Genomic DNA, 27695 nt, shown 5'->3' with positions numbered 1-27695 from the left:
AATTAAATTCAGTTTCAGTTCAAACAATTTTTTCGAATTGAGATTTCATTGACAGTTCTGTAGCCTACGTGGGCGCATGAAACAGTCATTGGGAATCAGTTGGGAATAGCGTTCAAAATCAAAAACTTGAGCTGTCTTTTATGCTGATGGTTATACGTCTCCATTGGTGTATATGCTCGTAATTAATGACGCGTACTAAAAACGTATTGAACAGATGCTGGATGTGCTGGAGTTGAGACGCACCGTAGGGGAGTCAGTGTGACGTGAGCACTTGATGAAGCACATTGACCGATATGAGGAGAGGCCAACTTCACATATGATGTCATGTAGCTCAGCCTGTTAGCACAGTCCTTTCAAATGGATATTGATTGAATCCTGTGGTTATATGGATTACCCACAGGCCAGTGCAGTGATCCATAGTAATAAATAAGTAAATAAATAAATATATATATATATATATATTTATATATATATATATATATAGGGCTACACAATTTTATTGTACACTGTAAATTGTCCAGTGTTAATTAAACTAATGGTATGTGGGACAAAATATTATCCGTTATGAGATGAATTAACACTGGATATTTTACTGCATAGTAGGCTATGCCATACCAACTTATTTTCATATTAATTTTCTTTATTAGCATGCAGCTTAGCTGAGGAAGAGAATATTATGGCTGTAATAATAGTATTTTTAAGCGAAAAATCTCTCTTGAAAATTATGTTGACTGTGCTTGGGAAGAGGTCCCACTGTTACTGCAACTGATCCAAAACTGGACCCAGTACCAGTAGTTATTGTCTTGTGTTCTGACCATTGTGTCTTGGCAAGTTACCGTATCTAGACTCTAGAGTACACAATGTAACCTACATTCACAAATTACTGTGCAGTTCTGGGGAGGGGATAATATAGCAAATATACCACAAGCTAATAAGACTAGAGGCTTTTTTCTTGGTTTTTTCGAATCTCACAATACAGGAAGAGTCTAGATCAGATCATAAGTGAAAAGGTCAAACCTGTATAGTAGTTCAAATGCACAAGATGCCATAATTTACCCTCATGGAACATCAGCTACTTCACAGAATCAAATTACATCATATAGCAAAATGAAGGACAATACACTACTCCTGGAAAGTCGTGCAAATATAACATGTGGCTAGCTACATATGGCTAGCTAGATATAAAGGTCTGTGACACAAAATGTCCTTTTGTTAAACTGAAATAGAACATAGATATTGGTTGTATAGGCCCAAGTTCTCTGAGACACCGTCACAGTGCTTGTTCATTTTTTTTTGCGTGTCTCTTTGTGTAGGCCCGCATTACTAATATCACAAACGTGTCATTTTGCATTTCACCTTAGGTATAAATCTAAATTATAGAAAATATTTCCCCTGCATGATGCCACAGAAATGCTTTGTGATTTTATAATTGCTACATAACAGCTGTTAAGTTTTTACTATGTGGTTTCTGTAGTTTTTCTTTGTAAAACGTCCAACTAGTACAGAGTGTAGCTGCAAGGGTACTTAGAAAAACTAAGAAATGTGAACATATCAGTGCTGTGGTCATGTCTCTACTGTCTGACTGACTGATAGTTTGACTGATTCTGCATCTAACTTGCAAGGCTTTAAATGGTCTTGCTCAATAATATCTTAGAGAGCTACCTACCTATTACTCTCCATCTTGACAGCTTCATAGGAAGTTTCAGGCCTCACTTAAAATCACAATAAGAGGCAGAGACTTCTCCTACAGAGGTTGTTTCTTATGAAGTAATCTCCCATTACATGTTCCGGCTTTAGACACTTACTGTTTTCACATTTTGGCCTAAGGCTCACCTTTGAAGTCAGCCCCTTAGTTAGAAGTGCACAGGAAGGGTGGGTCTGGAGCTCGGGCCTGCCAGATCATCTGAGCTGACGCCCTGTCACTGCGTGCGAACACCCTGGTTGGCTGTTCTGTGCTGTGTTTGGTTCCTGTCAGTCCAAGTTCAGTCACGGTTGTGTTCACCCCTTTCTTCTCATTTTCTCCTCTCCTTATTTTCATATATGCAGCCATAGCAAAGCACACCGGTGCTATTCCAGCTTACACTCTCCACGCGTCGTACATAACATAAAATGTATCAAGCTTCAAACACCAATCTCCCTTTCCTGTTCTCTTCCCGTGTGCTTCAAAATTTTTCACCCAGTTTACAGACTGCTCTGGCCCCAATCCTTCCCTGATGAGGCACCTAGGCAAAAAAACTGGAGGCCTTGGTGCATCATTCTGCTCTTGTGACATACTCAGCTCATATAAACTTCTTAGCTTGGTCCATCTTTGTGCCATCTGGTCTAATACCTTTGGGCTGTGGTTTAATCTCCTCAAACACTTTCATTATTTGCCCAGTATATTCCCTTTTACCTCTGTATTATTATTTAACCAAACTACTGATGCCAGGCCAGCTAGCAGATGAGCATCACTCCAAGCTGGGTTCTGCCTGAGATTCCTTCCCAACAGGGAAGGAGTTTTTTTTTTCCATGGTTGGGTGTTATTTCTCAGTGGGGAGTTTGATTTTGTTTTTTGTTTTTTGTTTTTTTGGGCGGGGTGGTTGGGGGAGGGGGCGTTGTGGTTTGGTCTTCTTTCCCCTTTTCCCTATTTACCTGCAGAGTGTCCTTGTGGCAGTGTCTCTGAAAAAAAACTGCTTTACAAATACACCTGAAGTGAACTCAGTTACAAATAAAGCATTTCAGGCAAGACTCTACCCATCATCGGCTTAAAGAAAAGCACCTATCAGAGGAGATGGAATCTCACTCAGAATAAACATATGTTTTTTTTTTACCCCTAAGGTATTTGCTACGGTTTCTTGGCAGTGACAGTTGAGGGCGTGGCTTCGGCTGTGTGCAGACTGTGATTCAGTGAAGACACACCCTTTTACCTTGAGTTAGTCACCACTACCATGGAGAAAAACAAGCTGAAATGCAGTAGCCTCGGGTCAGGAATTTTTACACTGATGATGATCGTCACGCAGTTACGTACAAATGAATTAAAGCCTCGATTTGTTACCTGTGCCACACCTTTCTCCTGTCTCAGAACTATTGAGCACTGCATACGCAATTCAGTGGAGTTTTTTTCCTCTGTATACATTTTTCCATATATTCAACATTGCAAGTTAAGCAATCATGACTCTCCCCCTTTCAAACTGACAACGTCATCAGTTATACAAACTTTCAGCAGCTGGAAAAGCACTACTATACAGGGCATGGAGAAATGAAAAGGCTTGCTAGGCCCTTTCTTGTACTGATTTTTTTTTTTTAACTTTAGATTAAGCTTGAAGTTCATGCTTATGCAAGTTCCTTAGCACACAGCCACAGCAGCTACAGATGTGTACGTGTGTGTGTGTGTGTGTGTGTGTGTGTGTGTGCATGTGTGTGTGTATGCGTGTGTGTGTGTTTGTGTGTGTGCATATGTCTGTGTGTGTGTGTGCACCACAGGCAAGTTCAAACTGCACAATAGAGTGGCAACACCAGTTAGAAGAGTACAGATAAGAAGCTTGTTGGCCACATTATATTGCCACATTTTATTGGTTTGTATTGTTCTGTCTCCCGCGCATAGAAAACGTACAGTACTGTTCTCACAGCATTATAACTGTGGGCTGGATGATCACATTAGCCACAGTTGTAGTAGCGGTGGCCTTTTTATAAACATGTTAGACATGTAATCACATTTGTTTACTTGTAATCACCTATTATTTTATTACCCCAAAAATGAAAACATTAAAAAAGAAAGTCAGGTTTTCAAGTCACCATTACCTTGTATTAAGATATATATCCATAGTTTACACGTATGTGCTGCATAATCTGCATAATCTTACTTTCCCTATTTCCTGTTAAGACAGCTTACCTCATCCCACTGGAATCAATTAGAAAGGTGTTAAACTGTATTTTTTTAAAGGTATTGATATTTAGTTTGATTCATTTGGTGGAGGGAATGGGTCTTTTTTTGGGACCGGAGACAGTCCAGACAATTCTAGTGTGGGTTTGATTCTGCCGTGTGGAAAAATTCCCTTTAGATTACTGTGCGGATGTACTGTAGGGTGAATTTCTCTCTTTTGCATTGCGCTGCGGATATAGCGTGAATTGATTCATATCTCCGCAGGTGTGGCGGTGAACGGGCAGGGCGTGTCTGTCTGCCGCGCCTCTGACACACGCTTCATCACCTCAGCCCAGGTGAGTCTGTGCTTATATAGAAACAGGACGAGGAGAGGGAAGAAGTTTAACCGTTCGGAGCACCACACAGCTCAAAAGCCTATACTCAGACTGGTGAGTTCACAGTGCAACGGAGTGCCTTTGTGTTGGTTATCTTCAACTTCTTCATCATCTTGCTGAATGTTTGAATTCACTGGTCCAGTGGAAGGATGAATTTGTTCTGATAATGACTGAATAGCTTGTTTGTAATACCAATAATTTTTTTTACAGCATTTTTCATTTTGGAAATCAATTTTTATACAACTTTTAAATAGATTTTTTTCTGTAATTGCAGTTGGTTCCGCTTGAAAGATTTCATGAAGACGTGGATATTATTCCAAATAGCAGGTATGAATAACTGATTATCTAAGTTTTTCCTATCCAGAAAGCTTATCTATAATGAGACATGTTATTATTTCTCTGACAGATATTGTTAACATTTATAATTTATTATAATTATCCTGTTGAATAATGAAATACTTTGTTGCATATTTTCACATTTACAAGTTTTCATTCATTCTTCATTAGAAAAGTAACACAACTATTAAAAATTAAGAGCAAACTACATGCCAATAGATTTGAAACAAGGTGCCCTGTAGCTTAGCAATGCATTGTCTAATAACTGTAGAAAAGCTTAAGGCTTATAGTCTTCTATGATTGTCCATCCTCCTGGATATCACTTCCTAGTAAGAGTCTGAACATGAAATGTTTGGTAAATGCACAAGAAGCAAGAAATAGAGAAAGAATAGCCATATAGCAAGCAGAATGTCCGTCAGACTGTGACGCCAGTCTCCCTAGATAAAATTAGGTCCTCATGTACTGTTTGTGCTTAGCCGAACATTCTAATGCTGATGTAACAATCACTACTGGTCTGAAAGCAGTAGATTTCTAGAACACTGACTTGGAAATTTGAAAAAGCATTCCAAAAAGAAGAGTACTGTTATACTGGTATTAATGGAGACTAATGGCCTGTACTCTTTGGATTGACTTTTTTTTTTCTTCCTCCATAGCCCTGGCTGCTCTTACTGCTGCCCAGCAGGACTGCTCAAAAGGCGCCTGTTACCCCCCCGCGGGAGACCTGCTCCTGGGCCGGGCAAAGCAGCTCCATGCCTCCTCCACCTGCGGTCTGCTTGGCTCAGAGGTGTTCTGTACACCCTATGGACTGGTAAGCCCCATCCCGTGTACTGTTCTAGCACTCACACAGCTGACTCCTGGGGGCGGCGGTGTAGCATAGTGGCTCAGGAACTGGACTTGTAACCGAAAGGTCATAGGTTCGGTTCCTGGGTAGGAGTAAAAAGCCATTGTACCCTTGAGCAAGTTATTTAACCTGCATTGCTTCGGTATATTTCCAGCTGTGTAAAATGCATGTAAAAAGTTGTGTGAGTCACTCTGGATAAGAGCATCTGCTAATTGCCTGTAATGTAATGTAAAGTAATAAATCCTCTCACCAGCTAGTGAGGTTGGTTAGAATCCATTAACTGTCAGTGTCCACAGCATTTTTCTATACACCTGTGGACAGGATGTTGGCAAAGCCATTAACCATAGATTGACAGAAATCCAGCATTGTCGGTTACCTTATCTTTCAATATGTTTGTGGATGTACGTGTCACTGGCTGCTGTTTGGGATTATGGTGTGCTGTTTGCATTATGACACATGACACAGACACCTAGCTAGTGTTGACTTCAAGTGTCTTGGCAGTGGTCGTAAAAAAAGTTGTGTGATACAGACAGACTGACAGACAGACCAGCGCTGTGCAGCTGGGTTGAATGTGCTGCTCTCTGTTCCTACTATCCGTGGGGGTGGGGGGGGGTGGGGGGGTTAGAGGTCTGTCTGTTTTGTGAAATTGTCTGGATTTCACGCCAATTACTACGTGTTGCAACTCTTGTCTCTCATCATAGTGAGGATAGTGGATATCAGAAGTCAAGTTGTGGGGGGGGGGGGGGCGGAAGAACAGGAGTAAAACTTGAAAAACAACAACACAGAGAAAAAGAAGGCAGCAGCATTTAGCAATTTCTGCCCTGTTAAATATACAAAGTAAATATTCACTCAATAAGTGACCAACAAATTCACTCCAATATGACTGAGTAATGATAAAAAAATATCCTGCATTGATAAACCAGATACACTTTGAAGTCTCTAGGAAGGATGTCACTTACATTTAGAAGCATGTTTGCAGCGCTCCAACAACGGTGATTGTTTAGCTGTGTTTAAATAACTGTATTTGTAATTGTTCATGATTTAACAACGGTGTCTTTCCATCTGACATGGTGGAAAGTTTTGCACATGCACATGCAACGTTTTTTTTTTTAATTAGATGTTACCAGAATGAGTCTTCCAGAAGCTTACCCCTGTGTTTTGTGTTTCTGTTCCACAAGAACAGAAAGTAAAACCTCCTTTCCCATCCTAGTATTCTCATGTATTTCATATTTTGAAAATGTGGAAATCATTCCCCCCAGGTTGTCTAATACGAAAAAATAGCTTGTACTCTTTGTGCAGAGTAAATCTATATTTGTTTGGAACCCATAGGGGCTGACATATTACTATACTGCTCTATGAGTGTTTTTTTTACCCTGTAGCTCATGAAAATGTCTGTTCCTTCCTCTCTTCCTGTATTGGCGTCTTCTATGATATCATTCATCCAGATTAAGAATCTGCTTGCAAAGTCTTGTTTTCAGCCACAGCGAATTACTCCGTTCATGAGGTTATATGATTACATTTTCAAGAACTTGTTTACAGGAATTAAATACAAGCCCTGTCATTAGATTGTCTGGTTAATTGAAAGGCAGATTTAATCTGTAGACTACGAATACTGTTGTCAATAAGCCAGAGTGCTTTAGGTTTATTTTGGGGGTGAAATGTCTTATTGTTTCTCAAATGTTCTCAAATGTTACCATTTGTGAATGAGCATACATGTTATCTGATAGACACATATTTAATAAGTGAGCATGGCTACATTATGTAGAATTCGGATCAGATCACAGAATACAGCTTCAGTAAGAAAGTAGAAATTTAACCTGTATTATTGATGATTGTTTGTTGTTGTTGTTGGATTGGCCACACCCAGAAACAGTGTAGTGAGTTATTTCAGGAGGGCAATATGAAATACGTGTGTAGATTATGGAAAATCATGGTATACATTTGAGCCGTACAGCTTAGCCCCCAATGTTTCAGCATTAATGCGAGGCTACGGTAACTCTGATACCGTACATTTCTATAAGTCAGCCCCCTTTGCTGAGTCACTGTAAAATCATCAGCTCGTCAGGATCAAGCATCTCTGACTGTCTGCGTTTCCTTGTTGCTAAGCAAGTGAAGTGTACTTCAAACATAAGATTCATACTCGCAGTCCATTGCTGAAGCAGCATCGCACACACGTTTCGCAATTTGAGCTGCTACTGTTTTACCGCTGAATACTGAGTACTGTCTGTTTGGCTGTGTTGGCTTGTTGGTTGCACCCGGAGCAAAGAGTTTTGGATAGTTTACCGGCATGACCGAACAGCACCGTTTCCATGGCAATGTGAAGTTAAATGTTCCGGCCATCTCAACGTGTAGCATCACGCAGTACGTGACATCACTATTGAATCCTTCTCACAACAACAAACATGAACTTGTCCTCAGTTGTCTCTACCTGTAATTCACCACACCTACCCTGCCCTATGGAAAAATGATATTAACTATAAATATGAACTTAACCTTAAATATTTTGATCATTTTACCATTTGAAGGCAAATGCAATTTCCATGGTTTTAATGTTACATTTTATATGTGAGCAATAATGTGACACATGTACGAGCCCTGATGAAGTGTCATAAAAGTACAGGTGTGGTGTGTCACTGTGGCTGAATACCTGTTTCTACTCATATGAAATCTTGAAAATCTGTACTGCAGAAATTTGGCCAATGAAAATGTTTTTGTCTGCTCTGTAAATGAGTCGAGCTGTAGACAGATGCGTATACTAAAGGGTGAGCGAAGCTGAACTATCTGTCTCATGTGCTTTGAAGTCTAGACCATTGTGCTCTGAAAAGCTTAGCAGAACTTGTCCCACACACACTGCGATGATTGCGCATTCTGCAAGTATATTCAAGTAATCAGTTTAACATGTTATTTTTGATCTGATTCATTTGCAGACTGTCTTAGCAGCCATATGAGGATATGTTCAAAAAGTACAGTCTGTAAAATTCCTGGTGTTGTCGTCTGTTGTGATCCACTTCTTTACAAGTATATTCCTGTAATTGATATATTCCTCTTGCTCTTAAGTGATGATGCCAATTAATATTAAATCAATAACTTGAGTAACTCTTCAAGATGGGTGGGGTGAAATACGATTATATATAAAAGGCAGTTTAGTCAACCCGGGGCCTAAAAGACAGAATAAATAGTCCTGGCTTTAAAAATCAGCGCAACAACTCTAATAGACGGACCCATGACACACAGCACATTAGACACCAAGGGGATAAAGTACACCGCGAATGTGAGTGGCTGCTGGCGTTAGGGCCAACTTTTCCCCTGATTGGTCAACAGCCAGCCAATCGAAATCTGCGGCTCTGCAAAGCGCCGGGTGCCTGAAGCAATATCTTGCAAAAGAAGGGCCCTCAGCCAATTGCCCGGCCATCAAGGTCGGCACATGAACACCCGAGACTAAAGTCACATTGATTACGTTACCCTGGATGTCCCGCCCCTGTTCCCCATCGCACCAATCAGGAAGCCGAAATGCAGGGCTCGCCCCCCATTCTTCTGGGAGGCAGGAGTGCTGAAGCAGCAGTCGACCCAAGGTCAGCCCTCTGCATAGCCTTGTGGCTTGTGTCTTTCTTAAAATTTATATGGTGGCTAAGACTTCCCTTCTGTTCCAAGTCAGACCGAAGTCAGGATTTATTAACCAGTTTAGGAGATCAAAAGGCATTGATTGTCCATTCACCCAGTCATTTATGACAGATATTGATGTATAAAACGTGGCAATTCAGTGTTTTATGTGGCAACTTTGGGACAGTTTTACGTGGCAGTTTAAATAATAAGACATATAATGTGTGGCAAATGTGAGGCCTAAAGTTCGTCTGTAGGAATCCTTCCTGTCATTTCTGTGATGTGTTCCAAATTGAATGATCAAAGCAAAAATCTTCCATTTGCACATTAAAAACATTCAACAGTCAATCAGAAGGGGTCAGGACAGGAGTTGAAAACTAGCAAGAGGTATGATCTCTGTTTGCGGTACATCAGTTACATCAACTTGTTTATAACGAGTTGAAGTGGTACTATGTTAACTTGCATTGTCCCTACCAAATAAACTATAAATAAATAAATAAATTATAAACATATTGTTCTCAGACAAAGTGAATTTTATGTTAAATGTGTCCATGGCTCTTTAAACATGTCCTATCAGGGCATTTGTTGAGGGTTATGGAGGTCTGTATTGTTAGATAGTTTTTTATTATGTTATCCAACAGTTCCAAGACTGAAGCATGAACTGAGATCAGTATCACTGTTTTGTCTGTATAAACGTGGTAGAAACAAACATGAGCAGCTTGGGCGGATGTTTTGTATTGAACACATACCATGTAGCCCTGGAGCAGCCTTACCCATCCAATAACCTTGAGGTTGTCTCGTTCATTACTTACGATATGCTTACCATGTCAAATTAAAACCCTTTAAAATTGCTCCACATCTTATCCAATTATGCAATTCAATGGCAAGGATGCATGATTGCCATCAGGGCTTTTAATTTGAAATGAATTTCCCATTTCTTTCTCTGGTTTCAGGAAAGGTGGGTGTCCTCCAGTTTATGTTTTTAGCTCTACTGCTTTACTTGGTGGTCTTGTCTGAGTCTCTGTGCAGGGCTGGCACCCATGTCCTCGATGCGTGCCCAGGGCTGGCACCCATGTCCCTGCTGCGTGCCCACACTCCATTGACCCAGAGCTGTGGCCAGCTGGATCCAGACCTCCAGCTCTTCGCCAGAACCCTTAAACTTATTGCGCTGCACAACACAGAGTGTTGAAATAGTGGACAAAAACCCTTTGGGCACCTGTCCAAATTTAATTGGATATTTTCCGGTCACCCTTCTCACTGTCCCTTCCAGCCTCACAACTTGGGAACAAGGGGTAAACCAGCCAGCCGTGGTTATTCTGTGTAAAATGCAGGGCTTTGTCACGTTCTAACAATTTATGTAGTTGTCATAGCCAGGCAGGTATGATTATGTACTGCACGACTAGCCAGTCACGCTTTGAATGACTTGCCAATCAATGGCACGTTTGAAGCCGCAAAATAGATTTGGTCCACTTTGAGTCCCGCCATTTTGACGGCAGTTCCTCTTCCTGAAATGGCCATCTGATACTAATTGAAAAAGGGACTGAGGAAATGACAGGGAATTTCAGTGTTTATACAGTAAATACGCTGTGTGTGCTCGTTTGGACACGTGTACATAATTTGACGTGTGGACCCACGACCCCGTCCTACCCCCCCCCCCCCCCAGCGTGATCTACAGACCTTTCCTCCAGTCATCAGTGGTCCTCTCCAGGGCCCTGTGTCACGGTGTTCTCTGGACAGGGCATGTAAGCGGACTAGGCCAAAAAACCCTGAGCTCAGGGGTTCCGCAGCCTGAAGCTCTGCACGTTTTCCCCCTGCCCAAGGAAATCCCAGTCTTTAGCAATGACCTCCTTATCACTGCAGCTGTTAGCATGCAACGACACGTCCGCATTACTGGTTCGTAGCTGAAATTTCGGGAGGGAGGGCGGCAGCTGTCCCAATAGCTTCATACCCCCCCCGCCGTTATTATGTCATCACTTTATTTTTGTCATAACAATATCCAGTCAGATCAGGAACATCCAGGTTTAACAAAGCTGGTGTAACTCTCACCACACACAATTAAACTGAAGCATGTAAAATGTTTTTTTAAATCAAATCAGTTTTTGTTAATGCTAAAACAGATTCCAGGTGTGAGTTCTGTAAGCTCACTTCTAAAATTAAGTTGCCTGTCAAAGTCCAACAATTCCACAGCCTCTGTTTAATTTGGCACCTGTTTGATTTGGCTCCAGAAATGGCACCTGTTTGATTTGGCACCAGAAATGGCACCCGATGCCCTCCAATCCCAGTGACTGCTGATCTCATTACAAGAATGGACTGGGAATCTCAAATGTGCTGCCATTTGGGTGCCTGAGCACTTGCCCCTTTTTTCCCAAGTCCCCAATGTGCTCTTTTAATTATTATTATTTTTTTTTAAACAAAACAAAAACCGTTTTTCTAGGTTGGTGTGCCCTTTTTTCTACTTTGCCCCTCAAACCGCTCTGCATGGCACTGCTGACCAGGTGCTTTACGCCAAGCTACTTGTGCGCCGCATAATTTAGGATGACCTATGACCCTATAATCAGCCTCATAGTAGGCCTCCACTCCAGCATCAGTCAGCAATCAAGTGCTCAGATCAGACTAAACACACGCCAGTGGGGGTTTTTGTTTTCTCATTTTCATTAAAGATTATCTGCACTTGCTGATGTTGGATGGCAGTGTAGTATAATGATTTGGTATAGTGGAACTGTAGTATAGTGGAGCTGGTCTTGTAACCTAAAGATCATAGGTTCAATTCCCAGGTTGGACACTAACCTGTATTGCTTCAGTATATATTCAGCTGTATAAATGGATGCAATGTAAATGCTCTGTAAAAAGTGCTGTAAGTTTCTCTGGATAAGAGTGTCTCTAAATGCCTTTAATGTAATGTAATATTGCTATGTTGTGTGACCTCACCCTGCCTGTCCCCCCCCCCCCCCTCCCCCAGACGAGAATGAAGTGCTGTCCCTGTGATTCGCAAAACCCTGAGGGTCCGAACGCACACACCATCCAGGAGGTGCTCTCCACCTCAGCACCCCACAGGTGGTGGCAGTCAAGGAAAGGTGAGAGGAGATGAGATGAGATGCTGGTTTCACAAATGAACTGTTAGCAAACAGTCAACTGCTGAAGCCCACGTCACAGGGAGACAAGAGAGCAAGATCAAGCCCTTTTTTTGTGCGTTTGAATTTGGAGCTAACAACTATTACATTCCATTACATTCCATTGCATTCCATTCCATTACATTACATTACATTACGTTCTATGACATTTTATTGCATTCGCTTATAAGCTGCACATATCCAGAGCAACTTAGAAAAGTGGAGAACGTTGCAGTCAGGAATAGAAAAGTGTAATATCACCCAGAAGGCACAGAGGGCCCACATGTAATCAGTGACTGTGAAATGTAATGACTTGTTTAACTTTGTTTAAAATTTTTTTAGTTGTGTCATTTATTTGCTGTACAACTCAAAGAGGGGTGTAATGATTGCTTCCATGCTGGGTTGCTTCTTCTAGGCGTGAGTCCAGTTAGCCTGCAGCTGGACCTGAGTAACCCCTTCCAGCTGGACACCCTGGTTATGAAGTTCAAGGTAATGCCATCCTTCAGCACCCTGATATTGCATAAAACCATGTGAATATTATTATGCCATATTCCATGTACTAACCTTCATTTCTTACATGCTGGATATTGATACATACAGGCAAACTGTAGAGCTTCTCTAGAGGTGTATCATACAGCATAATGATCCATAAACAGTGTTATTAGCCCATGCTTAGCTGTGTAGTAACGGCACCTTCTGTTCTTTTCTCGACAGGGACCCCGCCCCGACGCGCTAATCATTGAGCGATCGACAGATTTCGGGCGCACCTGGACGCCTGCCCTGTACATGGCCACAGACTGCCGCTCGACCTTCCCCTCCATCAGCATCTCCATGCCCCAAAACCTGGAGCACACCTACTGCTACCCCCTGCTACCCATCACCGGCAACCACTACCTGGACCAGACGGTAAGTCTGCCCTGTCTGCAACCTGGACGGCAGTTTAGACTTTGATCTTTATTCCACGGCATTCTGACTCCTTTCAGCATTACAATTGAAATTTGATGCACAGAGTCAAGTATTTAAGTGAACTCTGACCCCTTTTCTTGCCAACTGTCCAGTCGTGATTTGTAATGTCCTAGGCTGTGGTGTTATATGTTAGGCATACAAAGTGTAGGCTACATTTCATAAGCACACTATCCAGTCTGTGATCACTGGAGCAAGCAGATATAATGACTGTTACAACAGCTTAATTTGAAGCTCTGTTTAACTTATACGAGAAAATCATTAATGCTGTATCTGAAATGCTGATGATTATCAATTCATTGCATTTATATAGCACTTTTTTGAACTTCCAAATGCTCAAAGTACTTTATAGTGATGAAGGGGAACTCACCTCACCCACCACCAAATAATGAATGATTAATTCGTTAATTATACTGTACCACATTCCCTGTGGCACAGATGGGCAGCTTTTCAGAGTCAGAGCCGGAGTTTTAATCTACATATGCTGACTGTCTGTCTTCTTTTTTTAACAGATTTACTTCTACCCATTACGCCAGTTTTCTGACGTCAGTACCCCAAACAGCCATAAGATCGAGGGTAAGGTCCATTTACTCCTCCTTCATGGGGCTGGATCTTCAGTCCTTTACTTCTCCCTGTTGCATTACTCTGGTGTTTGATGAGTATCGTCTGGCACAGGTGCGGTATTTGAAGCTCTTTTTTATGCTGAGAGAGTGGATAATCAAATAATCAAGCGCTTGTACCTCTTTAACGATTCCGCCGCCTCAGAATGTATACAGTCTTCTGATTGGTTCATTTGAATGATTGACAACCTACGGTGACAGAAATTCATAAAGAGAATGATGAAGCCTTACTTTCCCATTGCTGAATCGTCCTGGTTGTGTCCCTTTTCCACAGAGGTGACTGACTTCACCAACCTGCGAGTGAACCTCACCCAGCTGGGACAGGTACCCCACGTGCCCGGCCGTTCGCCGAGCCGCTTCTACGCCCTGAAGGAGATGCAGGTGCTGGGCTCCTGCTTCTGCCACGGCCATGCCAACCGATGCCTGCCCGACCACACCACCAACCAGCTTCCCTCCACACAGGTAAAAACCTGGAAGTGCACCATGTGCAATAATTCACAAAGGGCCACACTCTGCAGTGACGTGCAGGAGCCACAAGGGGCAGCACACGCTGTTCTGTGACATATAGCACACTGTATTCCAGGCCTGTTCTCGTGCTCCTTAAAGTAACACTGCCAAGATTTACAGGCTGAACACTATTAGACAATCCTGCATTCATCAGTTTCCTTTTTGATGAATTCAGCGACAAATTATATTCATTTTTGTATTTTATGCATGACTGTTTGTGTAACAGCGTTTTTTTTTTTACTTTGTGAATGAGTCCAGAGGATTGCGTTAAAGGCCTTTAGTCTGGGACGCGCGTGTTCAGTGGGGCGTTTTTTTTGTAACGGGACTCTCTCCCCCTCTGCGCTGTGTGCGCGCGCTGTAGGTGAGTCCAGTGTGTGAGTGCCAGCACAACACCGCCGGGGTGAACTGTGAACGCTGCGCGGAACTCTACAACGACCTGCCCTGGAAACACGCCGAGGAGGGCCGCCCCAACGCCTGCAAACGTACGCGCTCCCCCGGGCCCCAGCACCCAGCAGGGCCCTGTCCTTCTCTACTATAGTCCCAGAGCTAGCAGGGCCTTGTCCTTCTCTACTATAGCCCCAGAGCTAGCAGGGCCCTGTCCTTCTCTACTCTAGTCCCAGAGCTAGCAGGGCCTTGTCCTTCTCTACTATAGCCCCAGGGCTAGCGGGGCCCTGTCCTTCTCTACTATAGCTCCAGGCCTAGCAGGGCCCTGTCCTTCTCTACTATAGCTCCAAGTCTAGCAGGGCCCTGTCCTTCTCTACTATAGCCCCAGGCCTAGCAGGGCCCTGTCCTTCTCTACTATAGCCCCAGGCCTACAGGGCCCTGTCCTTATCTACTATAGCCCCAGGGCTAGCGGGGCCCTGTCCTTCTCTACTATAGCCCCAGGCCTAGCAGGGCCCTGTCCTTCTCTACTATAGCCCCAAGTCTATCAGGACCCTGTCCTTCTCTACTATAGCCCCAGGCCTAGCAGGGCCCTGTCCTTCTCTGCTATAGGCCCAGGGCTAGCGGGGCTAGCAAAATTTGATTAAATTAGATGTCACCTCACAGACCACATTATATTAGATATCACTTTTAAACCCACTGTCTCTCCTCGGTGCGCCCTCTGCAGGCTGCGAGTGCAACAACCATGCCAAGCGCTGCAGATTTGACCGGAAACGTTACGAGGCCAGTGGACGTGTGAGCGGGGGTGTGTGTGAGGGGTGCATGCACAACACCGCCGGGCCCAACTGTGAACAGTGCGCCCCTAATTACTACCGCAACCCCAGGAGTGCCATCGACCGCACCGACACCTGCTTGCGTGAGTACCACACCCCTCAACGCTTTCAGCTCATTTTTCACTTTCCAAACTTTTCTGTCTCACATTCAAGTGCATGTCCAGATACATTTGATAGATTAATAGCAGATATTTTAAAGTGTTCCACAAAAAATTTTTGTACTTGACTATAAACCATATGAAATAATTTAGGGTATTAAAAATGTATTAAGTGAAAAGTCCAGTGTCCAAACTCTTCCCCCACACTGCTGTCTACACACCTCCACACAGCTGTGTTTTTGGAGGTTGTAGAGATACACGGGCCCTCTGCTTCTCTCATGGAGGGGGGAGGGGGGGAGGGAAGGGGACCTGGGCGTGTGCTTAAACAGACGTGCCAGGTGTTGACCTTGCCCTGTTTGTGCCCGTCCCTCTGGGAGCAGGGTGCCAGTGCAGTGCGGAAGGGGCAGAGCAGGGCAGTCAGTGCGACAGCACGGGGGCGTGCCGATGCAAGGCCAACGTGGAGGGCCCGCGTTGTGAGCGCTGCAAGAAGGGGTACTACGGCCTGAACGCCGCCAACCCCCTGGGATGCTCCAGTGAGTAAATTACATTACCTTACATTACCTTACATTACATTACATCACATTACATTACCGTACATTACATTACATTACATCACATTACATTACCGTACATCACATTACATCACATCACATCACATCACATCACATCACATCACATCACATCACATTACATTACATTACATCACATCACATCACATCACATCACATCACATCACATTACATCACATTACATTACATTACCTTACATTACATTACATCACATCACATTACAGGCATTTAGCAGACGCTCTTATCCAGAGCGACTTACACAACCTTTTACATAGCCAAGTCTCTCCTTTCATCTCTCCTCTCTAAGATTATTAGGCTATCATAGGGCCTTTAGCTTTCTTAGAAGCAGTCCAGGTTAAATTGCTTTGGTAAAATTCCTCAGCTTAGGGTCTCAGCTTAGCTCTGACCCATGAACCCTTAGCTAGCCCATATTTGCTGTCACCTGTGGACTTCTCTGAGGGTAATGCTCTGTCCCTTGTGAGATGACAGAAATGTACCGACCAGAAAAAGAGTGACAGAGGTGTTTGCTTTTTATTCCCTTCGATTGCTAGATATTTCAAGCCCATTATCATTGAATGTGCATCTTTTGGCTGCTTACAATGCCCACGGCACTTAGCAACAGGTGCTGCAATGGACACCAGGAGGTAAACTTTGTGTGTGTATTAATGCATTAGTGACTGTTTGTGCCTGTCCCTCTGGGAGCAGGGTGCCAGTGCAGTGCAGAAGGGGCGGAGCAGGGCGGGCAGTGCGACAGCACGGGGGCGTGCCTATGCAAGGCCAACGTGGAGGGCCCGCGCTGTGACCGCTGCAGGAAGGGGTACTACGGCCTGAACGCCGCCAACCCCCTGGGGTGCTCCAGTGAGTAAATTACATTACCTTACATTACCTTACATTACATTACATTACATTACATTACATCACATCACATCACATCACATTACCTTACTAAACTGTTCTTGGCTACAAATAGCTGTACAAAATGAGTATTGCATTTTATTGAACCTGTGTTTTGTAGTTGTCCATGACCATGAAATGCACTTTTGTACGTTGCTTTGGATAAAAGCGTCTGCCAAATAAATGTAATGTAATGTTTGTGCCCGTCCCTCTGGGAGCAGGGTGCCAGTGCAGTGCGGAAGGGGTGGAGCAGGGCAGGCAGTGCGACAGCACGGGGGCGTGCCTATGCAAGGCCAACGTGGAGGGCCCACGCTGTGAGCGCTGCAGGAAGGGGTACTACGGCCTGAACGCCGCCAACCCCCTGGGATGCTCCAGTGAGTACATTACCTTACCTTACATTACATTACATTACATCACATTACATTACATTACATTACATTACCTTACTTTACATTACCTTACATCACATCACATTACATTACATTACATTACATTACATCACATCACATTACATTAAATTACATTACATCATATCACATTACATTACATTACATCACATTACATTACATTACATTACATTACATCACATCACATTACATTACATTACATTACATCATATCACATTACATTACATTACATCACATTACATTACATTACATTACATTACATTACATCACATCACATCACATTACATTACCGTACATTACATTAAATTACATCACATCACATCACATCACATTACATTACTAAACTGTTCTTGGCTACAAATAGCTGTACAAAATGAGTATTGTATTTTATTGAACCTGTGTTTTGTAGTTGTCCATGACCATGAAATGTACTTTTGTACATCGCTTTGGATAAAAGCGTCTGCCAAATAAATGTAATGTAATGTTTGTGCCCGTCCCTCTGGGAGCAGGGTGCCAGTGCAGTGCGGAAGGGGCGGAGCAGGGCAGTCAGTGCGACAGCACGGGGGCGTGCCGATGCAAGGCCAATGTGGAGGGCCCGCGTTGTGAGCGCTGCAGGAAGGGGTACTACAGCCTAAACGCCGCCAACCCCCTGGGATGCTCCAGTGAGTACATTACCTTACATTACACCACATCACATTACATTACCTTACATTACATTACATCACATTACATTACCGTACATCACATTACATTACATTACATTACAGACATTTAGCAGACGCTCTTATCCAGAGCGACGTACGACAAAGTGTATAACCGTAACCAGGAACAAGTGTGTTGAAAACCCTGGAGGGAAGTACAGTTCCAAGTGCAGGGAGTGACCGTGTAGTTTAACTTGGACCCTGTAGCTTAATCTGATCAACACAAACAAAAGCAGCAGCAAAGCAGTCTATGCAAAAAATACAAGCAATAATTAAACAAGTAGGCACAAGTGCAATAACTACATTTTACATAGCCTTTCATCTCTCCTTTCATCTCTCCTCTCAAAGATTATTAGGCTATCATAGGGCCATTAACTTTCTTAGGAGTAGTCCAGGTTAAATTGCTTTGGTAAAATTCCTCAGCTTAGGGACTCAGCTTAGCTCTGACCCATGAACCCTGAGCTATACCATATAAGCCTTAGCTAGATCAGTTTTGCTGTCACCTGTGGACTTCTCTGAGGGTAATGCTCTGTCCCTTGTGAGAGGACAGAAATGTACCGACCAGAAAAAGAGTGACAGAGGTGTTTGCTTTTTATTCCTTTCGATTGCTAGATATTTCAAGCCCATTATCATTGAATGTGCATCTTTTGGCTGCTTACAATGCCCACGGCACTTAGCAACAGGTGCTGCAATGGACACCAGGAGGTAAACTTTGTGTGTGTATTAGTGCATTAGTGACTGTTTGTGCCCGTCCCTCTGGGAGCAGGGTGCCAGTGCAGTGCGGAAGGGGCGGAGCAGGGCGGGCAGTGCGACAGCACGGGGGCGTGCCTATGCAAGGCCAACGTGGAGGGCCCGCGCTGTGAGCGCTGCAGGAAGGGGTACTATGGCCTGAACGCCGCCAACCCCCTGGGGTGCTCCAGTGAGTCCCTCCTTTCATCTTTGGTTAGGAAAATGGCGAGCATCGTTGGGCTGAATGGCCCGTTCTTGTCATTATACTATGTTATGCTATGTTATGTTATGTTATCTCTCTAAGATTATGGAGTGTCATAGGGCCATTAGCTTTCTTAGGAGCGATACAGGTTAAATTGCTTTGGTTTTAAATTTACATTTTAAATCCCTGTCCACAGTTTTGTGATTGAAGAGAAGTTGTTTCTGATTGTAGGAGAGTTTATGTAAGCGCTCTCCGGGCTATCATACGGTTGTGTGCCTTTGATGTGAAGCCTTTTTGCACCGTACCTTATGGCTGCTATCTTAGCCATGTCTCTCGTGAAAAGGAGAGTTTATCTTATGGTTGTGAATAAATTGTGATAACGTTGTGTGTGTGTGTGTGCGCGTTCAGAATGCTCCTGCAGCGTGGACGGCTCTTCGTCTGACGACGCCTGTGACCCCCTGACCGGCCAGTGCAGCTGCCCCCCCAATGTTCAGGGTCTTGCCTGTGACCGCTGTGCCCCCGGCTTCTGGAAACTGTCCCCCACCCGCGGCTGCGAGCGCTGCAGCTGTGACCCGACCAACTCCCTCAGCAAAACCTGCGACCAGGTAAACGCCCGCTTCTGTTTCTGTTTCTGTTTCCAAATCGATTCTGTCAGCCCAGGCTCACACAGCCGCTGCTTTGTGCTTCTAGAGGAGCTAAAATAGGTGAAGTGAATATTGGTTTTTGCCCATTAAGATTAGGGCATGGAATTCCTTTTCTTGTGCTTTGCCACCACCTAGTGGTGAATTAAGGTTTTTACAGGGCCTTGTGCAAGTGAATTTACATATAAGATTTGGTGTGTTTGAGTGTATGCTTTGTGTTTTGTGTTTTCCCAAGTTCTGGCTAACATAATGGGTGGGGATTTGTTTTTTTGTATCTGTTTTTTTTTAGCTGACAGGCCAGTGTCAGTGTCGGTTTGGGTTTGGGGGCCGGACCTGCGAAGAATGCCCAGACAACACCTACGGTGACCCAGACACAACTTGCCGGCGTACGTACATTTACCCGAACACATCAAAACACCCCCCCTCCCCCCCAGTGTATCTCCTACTACCATGTCTCTCAATGATGACAGATTATTAAACACAGTCAGTGTACAAAATGTCATCACAAGGATTAATTAATCAACCCACTTACAAAAAGTCCATTAATTGGAGTTAGAGCTTGTCTCAGCTTGTCATTAATAATATAGACTGTATTTACTGCCAAGATCTCTCAGTTTAAAAAAATGTAACGTACCTGTTGAAACTTTTATAAATGTTTGGAAGCTGACCTGAATGAGGTCATTTACAACATGTGACTTGGATTATTAGCTTAATGTTGCCCCCTGGTGTCCACAGGGTGTAAGTGCGACCTCACCGGCACTGAGCCAGGAGGCTGCGACAAGAAGACGGGGCAATGCAAGTGCCTGCCCGGCGTGACGGGCGAACGCTGCGACGCCTGCGCCCGCGGGCGCTGCGACCGCTACCCCGACTGCCCCGCCTGCCCCTCGTGCTTCTTCACCCTGGACCGCCAGCTCAAGGACTTCACCCTCAGCCTGCGTCGCCTCGTCTCCCAGGCACCCACCCTACCCGAGACCACCCCGACGGACCTGACCCCCCGCATCCGGGCCCTGGAGGACACCCTCTCCAAAATCCGGGACACCCTGCCGCTCCCGGCCCCCTCCGACAGCCGGGTGGACAAGCTCCTCGCAGACCTGCGCAGACTCAGGTGTGGTGCCCGGACGATCCCTGGATTTTACATTGCTGCAGCACACCCTTCATGTACTGAATAAGCAATGAAGCTGGAGCTGTAAACAACTTAAATCCTTATGAGTAGACGCTGGCTTCCTTTCTCCTTATACTGAATATCCTTATACTAGGGTTGTTCTCTAGCAATAATTTACACAAGAAATACACAAGAAAATGTGCACACTTCCATTCAAAAAAACTTTTTTTTGTGAGAATCCTGTGTGGATAATAACTTGTGTTCAGCTGCCAATCACACGGCTGAATTTGCATAATGCACAAACTCACAGATCTCGCCCCTCTCTCTGATCTCCAGGGAGAAAGCAGGCCAACTGGACCCAGAACTCTTCCCCACAGACGAAGTCCCAGCTCTGGCCAAACAGCTCGATGATCTCAGGGCCGAACTCGCGGGCCTGAACCTGGACTACAACAGCAAGAAAGACGCCCTGAAAAACGTCGTCAATGCCAGTCTTGGAGGTGAGGCAGCCCTCCTGCACACCGTACGGTCAGCCTCAATGCAGGACCACCCAACAGGGCAACGACGTTCATGTCGAAAGAGGAAACCTTTCAAACGATTTAATGCCCCTGTGCTCTGTGTAAATATTGCGATGGCAGTCATTGTTATGATGATACGGAAGGATATAGCAGAGAATGTAGAAACAGATGTGACCCTTGACTCATTAAACTACTTAAAAATTCTTCATTACCTTCTAGATTTACTAGGCCTTCTTGCCTTTCTCATTTGTTTGAAAGAATATTTTACTGTATTGTTGATAGAGAGATAAATATGGCCAGTGCTGTATTCTTAACCACCTCTACCATTGAAGCCAAAACATTCCAATTTGACACATCTTATGAATATTCATGACGAAACATGGCCAAAGATATTCATTAACTGTAATATTATTAACTCTAGAAAGTCCTATTAACTCTAGAAAATCCTGTTACTAACAAGAAAGTCCTTCAGTAAAGACGTGGACAGGATGGAAAGAATGCTAGAGCTATCCATCTTACTATGTAAGAGATTCTGTGGTGTTAACCTCTATAATGTATGGGGAGAGACAGAGTTTGCGTAGCACTGTGCTTAATTGTCCTGTTTGCCTCTATTTCCCAGATGCCTTTGCGACCATAAAGAAGGCATACGACGAATCAACAGACGCGTTGAAGAATGCTGAGGGGACCCAGCCCGTGGTGGAGAAGTCAGAGACGACCCGTAAAGATGCAACCGATTTGGAGGGAACAGTCCAGCCCACCAACACAGCGGACCTGAAGAACCTGGATGACCAGCTGGCCTCTCGGCCCAACCTTACTCCGGCGGCAAAGCAGGTGAGGCCTAGCTCAGCCCAGCCCAGCCCAGCCCAGCTCAGCACAGCACCCAGCCCAGCCCAGCCCAGCCCAGCCTAGCCTACCCTACCCTACCTTACCCTAGCCCAGCCCAGCCTACCCTACCCTACCCCAGCCCAGCCTAGCCTAGCCTAGCCCAGCATAGCCCAGTCTAGCCCAGCCCCAGCCCAGCCCAGCCCAGCACCAGCACCAGCCCAGTCCAGTCCAGTCCAGCCCAGCCCAGCCTAGCCTAGCCTACCCTACCCCAAAATCCATTGGTCGCCTTTCAATCAACAGCCAAATCAGGCCTTTAAAACAATATGTGTGAGTAGTTTAGCCAGTCAGTGATCTACATTAAGCGCTAGAGTGGTGAAAATCATCAAAAATCAGAAGACACAGCAGCCCTTGAGGACTGGAGTATGAGATCCTTTCTTTAAAGAGTCCTCACCTGTTTTACTGTTATTCTATGGATAGCCTGATAGGAGCGCCCACTCAGTTTAGTACTGCCATACCCACAAAGTGATCAGAGGCAGCAAAACAGTGGCAGCCAAAGGTTTTTGAGTTGGCAGACACAATAAATGCAAATAAAACTATAGCTGCTGGATTGTACAGGCGGCAGTGTAGTATAATGGATAGGGAATTGGTCTTGAAACCTAAAGGTCACTGGCTCGATTCCCCGGTAGGGCACTGCCGTTGTACCCTTGAGCAAGATAACCTGCATTGCTTCAGTATATATCCAGCTTTATAATTGGATACAATCTAAAATGCTCTGTAAAATAAAAATAAAAAAATAAAAAACTTGTCGCTCTGGATAAAAGTGTGTACTAAATGCCTGTTTAAAAAAAAAAAAAAAAGTACGTATATTTATTTAAAAATGAATGAATGTTTGCTCACAGGTCTGCGGCAGCACTCGCTCCACCCCCTGCACGCCCGCGCAGTGTGACGGGGAGCTCTGCCCCGAACCCGGTACCGTCTCCTGCGTGGAGGGCAAGACCTGCGTCGGAGCCCTGCCCCTGGGGGAGAAGGCCCTGAAAGACACAGAGGAGGTCAAAAACAGGCTGCAGCAGCTCAACAAGAAGATCCAGGAGGCAGCAGACAAGGTACAGCGACACTGTGACGCCACACGTCACCACGACAGACACGGCACAACACCAATCAAAAATATTACACCACAGAAGACCGGTTTAGCACTGATTAACAACGGTACAGCACAGAGCATAAATACAGATAAGGCACAAAATTAAATGACCATGTTACAGCACAGAATACAATCACAGACACAGCACAGCATACCAGGCATTGAGGTACACCATTACCACAAACAGAACATCACTGATTACCACGACAACCGGACTATTATGGTGTGCTGATGGAACGGTATCATCACTGCTCAGCTGAGAGCAACAATCTGAGCTTGTCTGGGTAAATTGTGCACATAAGATCATCTGTGGCTAAGCATCTGTGTCTGCGGACGTTTATGAAACTCCAAGATTCCGGAAGTTACTGATCAATGCAGTTGCACTTAGTTTCATTTAATCTTTTTTTTTTTAAGCTTAATAACACCTGCTTCCACCCTGCCATTGGTTCACAGATCCAAGCCGCAGAGGACTCAGCCAATGACGTGAGGCAATCCACAGATGATCTCTCCAATCAGATTAAACAGGCCCGGAATGGTCTGGATGATGAATTGGGAGACATCAAAAAGTTTGTCAAGAACCTGAAGGACTTCTTGTCAGGTACGCCTGTTAGTGCACTCTTATAGGGAAGAGAAAATGACTGTAACATCAAATACTGGTTACTTCAGATGCTTATGCATTTCAGAACATGGACCATTTACTCTTTATGGGTGCTGTGTGTGTGTGTGTGTGTGTGTGTGCGTGTATTTGCGAGCATGTGCCTGTGAGTGTACATGCATACAGAAGTAAATACTGAACTGTGTGTGTGAATATGTGTGAGCATGTGCAGAAGTAAATACTGAACTGTGTGTGTGTGTACGTGTATGTGCAGAAGTGAATACCGAACTGTGTTTGTACAGACCCCTTGTTGGACCCGACCGCCATTCAGACAGTAAGCGAGGAGATCCTGGCCACCAAGCTGCCTCTCAGCCTGGCCGCTTTGAAGCGGAAGATCCAGGAGATCGAAAAGCTGGCCGCTGGCCTCCCGGACAGCAGCAAGCTCCTGGCCAGCACCACTCCACAGCTGGACCTCGCCCGCAAACTGCTGGGCGAGGCGCAGGACGCCAGGTAACTCTACTGCCCCGTACAAACTCATACGCACAGACTCAATCTGTTCTGGTCCTGCTGCTGTGGTATGTACGTACTGTTCAATACGATGGCATTGGACAGTGTATAAAAACTAGACCTGGGTCAAATACGTGTTTGTTTTGGATTCAAATACTTTTCCGTTACGCTTTACTGATCTTGTCTGGTGTATTGGAACCAATGGAATACTCTCAAAAAGTACAAACCCTGCCTTCAGGTCATATTGGCAGGCTCAGTTACACCAGGCAAGATCAACAGAGCACAGAAAAGTGTTTGAATCCAAAACAAATACGTATTTGACCCAGGTCTGATAGAAACCCACAGCAGCAGGCAACCAAGCGCAAGCCCCTGCATATTCTCTTATATCTTTGTATTTTGCCTCATGCTCTGTCATAAAGTTGGTATGATTCTGTTGTCTTGTTGGTCTGATGCCACTTTATTGCACAGTACATGTTTGTAGTATATGACAGCATACTGGCAATTGTTTCAGCACCTTAATATACTCTCACGTAGCTGCATGTATGTTTGCTTGTGAGTGAACATACCATTCTGCTTGATGTCGCATATTTAACACTGCTGTGTCGGACACATACGTGTGTTGTGTCAGTCCGGACAGTATCGGTCTTGTGATGCTGCTCTGACGTTGGTCTGACGTTGCTCTAACGTTACTGTGAACGCGCGACAGGGACACGGCCCTGGGGGTGAAGGGCAAAGTGGACAAGCTGCTGGGAGACCTGGGCAGCGCAGAGGAGTTACTGGAAGACGTGGACGGCAAGATCCAGGACACTCTGGACGTTTTGGACACTGTCACCGCCAACATTGCAGAGGTGGGGGCGGAGAGAGAAAGCACTGCTGCTTGTTTCAGTGTGGCCAACTCCACTATGTTACTCTACTGATAATACGTACCACATGTAGGGTTGCTAGATGCCCAGTTTTCGACCTGATAATAATTTTGGTTGTACAAATTATTTTAATGTGTGTCTTAACCGGCGCTGGGTCCGCAAAAGGTTTTGATAGCAATAGCATCCACAACCTGCCCCCCCCCCCCCAAGAACAGTCTCAGTTCCAACAGCTCCCCACCTCGTTCGCGATTAAGCTTCCAGCAGTGCACGTTGTTCAATTTTGACGAATTCTAAATCTGGCGACCCTAACCACATGCCTAATAGTTTTATTAATAAAAGCCCAAGATCACTGTCCACAGCTGACAGCATTATTGAGCCGATGGCGTACAGATTGTAAAATCTCTCTCTTTTTTTCTTTTTGTGTCTTTCCCTCCTCTCTTTCTCAGGCCAAGAAAAAGCTGGACCCCGCCACAACGTTACTGGATGAGGTGACGGGCCTAACGGGCACTATGCTGCCCGAGCTGGACAAGCTGAAGGAGCTGGTGCAGAACGAGACTGAGAACGCCCAAAAGGCCCAGGTCGACGCCGAAGCCGCCAAACAGGAAGCTGACGACGCCACCAAGGTGAGCCAATCAGAAGCCAGTCTAAGGGGAGGGGCCCTGACACTTATGTTACGTCACTCTTAACAGCTGAAGTTCATGAAATGAACACAGTGGTCCATTTCGATAGCGAATGGCAATGGGATGGAATCATTCATCATTTGTCCTTGACCATGCTTACAATTTAAAGCGAGGGGTGCATTGGTTTTCTTTCCAAACAACGTAGCAACATTTGAAATACTTAAATACATCGATTCAATCCAAACCAACGTCATTGCTTCTGTCTAAAAATTCAATAATCTACATTAAACCGAAAACTACCGTAATAAAGATAAGCCCATTCCAAGTTCATGATCTGCCTAATTTTAGCCTCTCTGTGTCATTTGTGGGGCAACAATTCCTGCCTATATGCTGTTGAAGAGGGCTATAGTCTCCTCACACGCTAAGGTGTGTGTGTGTGTGTACAGGATCTGCAGGCTCTAGAGGACCAGCTGGAGCTCCTGCGACAGAAAGCCAAGGAGGCTGATGGGAAGGGGGAGGTTGCGAGCGGCGCCGGGGAAAGGCTTAAAAAGCTGCAGGAGGAGTCCGGGACCCTCATCCAGGACACCATGGACATGATGAGGAACCTCACAGGTACGGGCACCTCATGGGGCCGCTGCTCTTTGGCGCACCGCGAGATTCTTAAACGTCGGCGCGCCACGGAAAAGTTTCCGGAACGATTCGCCGTTATGGCCGCCCGCCCGCCCGCGCTAAATCTTTTCTCCCGTGCCCAGGTGCCGAGGAGTCCCTCGCCGAGGCCACGAACCAGCTGCTGAAGAAGGCTCAGAACCTGACCGGGCTGGACAAGAGGCTGCAGAAGCTCCTGGACGAAATCCGAGCCAAGGCCGACTACATGAGCTCCTGCCGCGGGTGAGCGGCGACGTCTCCCGCTGCAACCGCGGCGACCGGCTACCACGGCGACCGCCCGGGCCGCCGCACGCCGGTCCACCCGAAGCACGTTTTCCTCTGTGGACTTTTTAACCTCGCTAACACTCAGGTGTTCCCATTTGTTGTAGCTTTTTTGTTGTGCTTTATGGGTAACCCCAAAAAACAGCATCTGCCGAGTGGCTGTAGTGTGCTGCTGGAGCTCTCATGGCTCCAAGTCAGCGCTGATATGGGGGCCTGAACAACACTGAGCACTTTGCACAGACGGCTTGGAACCCCGCCGTTCTTCACCCTGCCTTGACCATGTTTTCTTAATTAATTTATTGTTTATTTATGAACCGTCGCTAAACCAGGCGTTGGCACGTCTGGTCCTGGAGGGCCGAAACAGACTAAACCGACTGAAAACACACTCGCTTTGGTCAGCGTATATCACCAGCTTTTAAAGGGAAATGCATCAATCTGGTCTATCAAGCCAGTTAGGCATCAGATGCCCTCTTGGTCCCCTGTTCTAGAACAGGAGGTGTGAAATTGTATTACCAGATGTTATACAGTAATTCAAAGACCTCCAAAGTCAGGATTACATCCCTGACATCTTGTATTTTCTCTGATGAGGCATTTTCTGTGGTGATAAACGTTTACTGGATCAATGCAAATCTACCGCAAGATGTAGTTTTTTTATTGTATGTTATCAATGCTGCCAACCCCATCCCATAGAGAGTTGAGGTCTAATTCTGAATGGATGGTGATAGAGATGTTTTCAGTTTTTTTTTGTCTGAATCAGCCCACTGTACTCATCACTGGGCACAACACAGGATCTCCATGTGTCCTGTTATTAGCATTTTTCTCCAATAAAAGCATTTTTTAAAGATTGTATCTATCCGTCCTTTCTTTAACCGACTTTAAGATTTAAACCAAGGATAGCAGCAGGTTGCCACATCCCCGCCGGACATCTGCCT

The 27695-nt window shown here is 45.0% G+C and overlaps 1 protein-coding gene across 4 annotated transcripts; it reads left to right on the top strand.

Moving 5' to 3' along the window:
- Positions 1-4233: 4233 nt before the first annotated feature.
- Positions 4234-27612, top strand: LOC135237991 (laminin subunit beta-3-like). Of its 4 annotated transcripts, XM_064305592.1 has the most exons (27): positions 4234-4290; positions 4511-4563; positions 5226-5380; positions 11973-12087; positions 12539-12612; positions 12838-13029; positions 13599-13662; positions 13981-14168; positions 14575-14695; positions 15322-15510; positions 15906-16058; positions 16800-16952; positions 17210-17362; positions 17905-18057; positions 18863-19015; positions 19436-19632; positions 19958-20054; positions 20404-20773; positions 21107-21267; positions 21905-22116; positions 23010-23213; positions 23705-23849; positions 24149-24356; positions 25060-25201; positions 25663-25839; positions 26283-26448; positions 26589-27612. In XM_064305592.1, exons 2-27 carry the CDS (start codon positions 4533-4535, stop codon positions 26726-26728), a joined length of 4113 nt encoding a protein of 1370 aa, XP_064161662.1. In that variant the 5' UTR covers positions 4234-4290; positions 4511-4532; the 3' UTR covers positions 26729-27612. The 4 variants fall into 4 exon arrangements, with proteins under 4 accessions (XP_064161662.1, XP_064161663.1, XP_064161664.1 ...); XM_064305593.1 differs by lacking the exon at positions 17210-17362 and having other exon boundaries at positions 4251-4563; XM_064305594.1 differs by lacking the exons at positions 17210-17362; positions 17905-18057 and having other exon boundaries at positions 4252-4563.
- Positions 27613-27695: the final 83 nt, after the last annotated feature.

Source organism: Anguilla rostrata, chromosome 13 (assembly GCF_018555375.3).
Source record: "Anguilla rostrata isolate EN2019 chromosome 13, ASM1855537v3, whole genome shotgun sequence".
Classification (NCBI taxonomy): Eukaryota; Metazoa; Chordata; class Actinopteri; order Anguilliformes; family Anguillidae; genus Anguilla; species Anguilla rostrata.
Note: the sequence above shows the minus strand (reverse complement) of the source record. Positions and strands in the feature narration are given on the sequence as shown.